This window comes from Triticum dicoccoides, chromosome 2A, assembly GCF_002162155.2.
Source record: "Triticum dicoccoides isolate Atlit2015 ecotype Zavitan chromosome 2A, WEW_v2.0, whole genome shotgun sequence".
In the NCBI taxonomy this organism is placed as follows: domain Eukaryota; kingdom Viridiplantae; phylum Streptophyta; class Magnoliopsida; order Poales; family Poaceae; genus Triticum; species Triticum dicoccoides.
The window spans coordinates 739,365,514-739,368,402 of NC_041382.1; the positions used below are offsets into that span (position 1 = coordinate 739,365,514).

The 2,889-nt window shown below is 40.2% G+C and overlaps 1 protein-coding gene and 3 non-coding genes across 5 annotated transcripts in view; all 4 read right to left on the reverse strand.

Annotated features, from left to right (window-relative positions):
* Positions 1-1,487: 1,487 nt before the first annotated feature.
* The window catches only part of LOC119356827 (eukaryotic translation initiation factor 3 subunit I-like), a 5,143-nt gene continuing 3,741 nt past the window's right edge, over positions 1,488-2,889 (reverse strand). The window contains exons 7-8 of one of the 2 annotated variants that reach the window (XM_037623816.1): positions 2,003-2,096; positions 1,488-1,827 (exon numbers count right to left, since the gene is read on the reverse strand). In XM_037623816.1, the coding sequence (XP_037479713.1) occupies positions 2,021-2,096 (76 nt within the window). In that variant the 3' untranslated portion in view covers positions 1,488-1,827; positions 2,003-2,020. Of the gene's footprint in view, positions 1,877-2,002; positions 2,097-2,889 lie in introns of both variants that reach the window. The other variant, XM_037623815.1, reaches the window with a different exon arrangement.
* LOC119359909 lies at positions 2,270-2,350 on the reverse strand. The gene has a single exon (XR_005172735.1). It is a non-coding gene; the product is annotated as a small nucleolar RNA U54 (small nucleolar RNA).
* Positions 2,465-2,544, reverse strand: LOC119359911. Its single transcript, XR_005172737.1, has one exon. It is a non-coding gene; the product is annotated as a small nucleolar RNA U54 (small nucleolar RNA).
* LOC119359908 lies at positions 2,759-2,838 on the reverse strand. The gene has a single exon (XR_005172734.1). It is a non-coding gene; the product is annotated as a small nucleolar RNA U54 (small nucleolar RNA).

A 2,889-nucleotide genomic window follows, 5' to 3' on the forward strand; every position in this document is an offset into this window, starting at 1 on the left:
GGAAATCGTCCAAAGTCGCGGACAGCGCGGGCCCACACGCATTTTCGCTTCAGTCAGTGCCCCTAGGCGCCTCCTGGCGCGCTGGGTTCGGCTTTGGATCGCCAGTTGTTATTTCAGCCCAAACCAGCGATAAACAATGATTTGAAGGCGCGACTGGAACGATTTTTCGTCACCGGCGTTAAAAAAGGCGCTCTGGGGAGCCTATTGGGGGAACGAGTGGAGATGCTCTCACGGGGCTCAAAGAAGAGAGGAAGGACAACGAGCTCACCCTAAGCACATGATCATGCTCGATAAGGCACTGGATGCACGGGGAGGCAATTAACAGAGATGGAGCTTGCGAGGAAGCACGCTCGGTGACGAGGCGCTACTGGAGGGCGTGGGTGGCTTCTAAAGGATTCCATGGAGCCTAGGAAGGCGACGATAATAGCGAGTATGCAACTACTCCTTCCGGTCCTTTTTACTCTGCATATTAAGTTTGTCCGAAATCAATCTCATCCAACTTTGACCAAGTTTATATAAAAAGTTATAGACATTCACGTAAGAACATCAATATCATTAGATTCATCTTGAATATATTTTCATATTATATTTATTAAATATTATATATGCTAATAATTTCTAATATAAATTTGATCAAACTTAGCAAAATTTGATTTTCGGCAAATCCAATGTGCAGAGTAAAAAGGACCGGAGGGAGTATTAATTACCACAAATTCAAGCGGCGGTGACGGCATCGATGTCTGGGACGACATCGATGTTAGGGAGGATTGGCGCAATTACTTGGCAGAGCTTACGCAAACATTGTTGCGAATTCAACTGAACCAACGAGGCGATTAGTGACCAAACTAGTCACCGCCGGTTCTTTTGGGTGGCTTAAAAAATAAGTTACCTTTCTTCGGCATAAAAAACAATCCGCTTACAAAATTTGTTCAGGCGTAATCTCATAACTACTCCCTCCCTCCGTTTCTAAATATAAGTTTTTTTTAAGATTTAAATATGGAGTAGATTCACTTGTTTTGTTTCGAATATAGTCCATATTAGAATCTCTAAAAAGACTATATTTAAGAACAGAGAGAGTAGTTCAGAAGCTTCAATTAACGAGGAAGACGGTTTAAATTTCATGCCACCAAAAGAACTGGCCTTTGACGCGACTAGGCACGATTGAAGTACACAAGACTGTCTCAAGCTAGTCAAATGGGTGCCAACATAGCACCGCGAATGAACGCCAATGCATCTAACTTAATAACGGCCACGGCGTGCGCCACGCTTATAACCTGCTAGTAACGTTTAGACTCAAATCGTTTTATTAGTTAGTAGCAGTATGCAGCAAGATAGCATTTATGTGAACTAGAAATCCAATAGTGTCGATCTAAGACGCCTAACTGCGCATAATTCTTGGGCGTAAGCAGAAGGTTTCAGTTAAACACTGGCAAGTAAAGCAACACGAGATCACCAATTTAAGCATCTCCATTGCTGATTGCACCACAAAAAAAAGGAACCACTCCCTTTATTCACTGATAAGATGTTCTTGATACTTCCATATGGTGAACAAACACACTGAAACACGTCTACATACATCCGATTTAGAAGAAAAAAAGTTAGAACATCTTATAATAGTGAACGAAAGGAGTATTACAGAGTAGATCATCCAGCTAAGTAAAGTTGTTGCACAAACTGAGCCAAAAAAATAAAACTATGTTCACTCCAGAGTACGAGGGAGGTCTTTCAACTGCAGCCTGAAACAAGGTCGGAAAATGGCGAACTGTGCCTGAAAAATAATGGTGCTTCAACAGGGCCTAGTATAAACTTGTTTGGTTCTACCCTGGCCTGGACACCAACCAAACAGCAGCCCCGAAATGACCATGTAAGCAAAAGCCTGAAGCACAAGACATTTTGTAACAACATAGAAGACGATACGCTGAGATCGCTCGAGAACAAGAGCATCGAGTAACAACAATGTATGAAGTTGCAGTTATTTGTCTGCAAGGGATACAAGTCTTACCTTTAGAAATTCACAGGCTTACATCTTGATGTTGAAATACTCAGGATCAAAATGGTGTAGCCTCACGTATCCATCCTCCCCACCACTCGAAAAGCTATGGACATTACATGGGAAAACATGGGTCGTTAGAACTGGAATTCGTAAAAATACATGAGAAATCAAGAACTGAAGCTCAAATAGGGAGGTGAAAATCCTATTCCTCAAAAGCATTTCGATAAACATAAATCACCAAAGAAATATAACAGTATCAAAGAAGGAAGGATTGGTAGCTCTCATAAATTTATTTTACAACAACATATTCAGAATAGCGTATATGACCAAAGTTTATTTGGCTAAAATCACTGAGCTGCCATACCATCTACATGAGGAATTCAACAGCTACAATAAAACAGAATGTGCAAGAAAGCATGATCAAGCAATATTGCAGGTTAGATCTGCCAAGATAAATTCAGAGGACGATATAGCTCTCATATCCAACTTTTCATCAAAACAAGGTCAGCATAGTGTATATTGCCAATGTAATTGGCTATAATCACTGAGCATCATTATTACTAAACATGACAAAAGAGAGTGATTCAATAAGATACAAGGTGTGAAGAAAAGGCACCAAAACACAAAGGAAACAACATGTGCTCAAACAGATGGGAATGATAAGTTATGTGTTACCCAAAAGTCAAAACTCAAGGCCAAGATAGAGAGGATTCATTAAGACTCGAGATTAAAGACAATAGAATGGTGATAAGAATTACTTCATGTAGCTCTCATATACAACTTTTCATCAAAATATGGTCAGTATAGCGTATATTGCCAATGTAATTGGCTATAATCACTGAGCATCATTATTACTAAACATGAGAAAAGAGAGTGATCCAATAAGATAGAAGGTG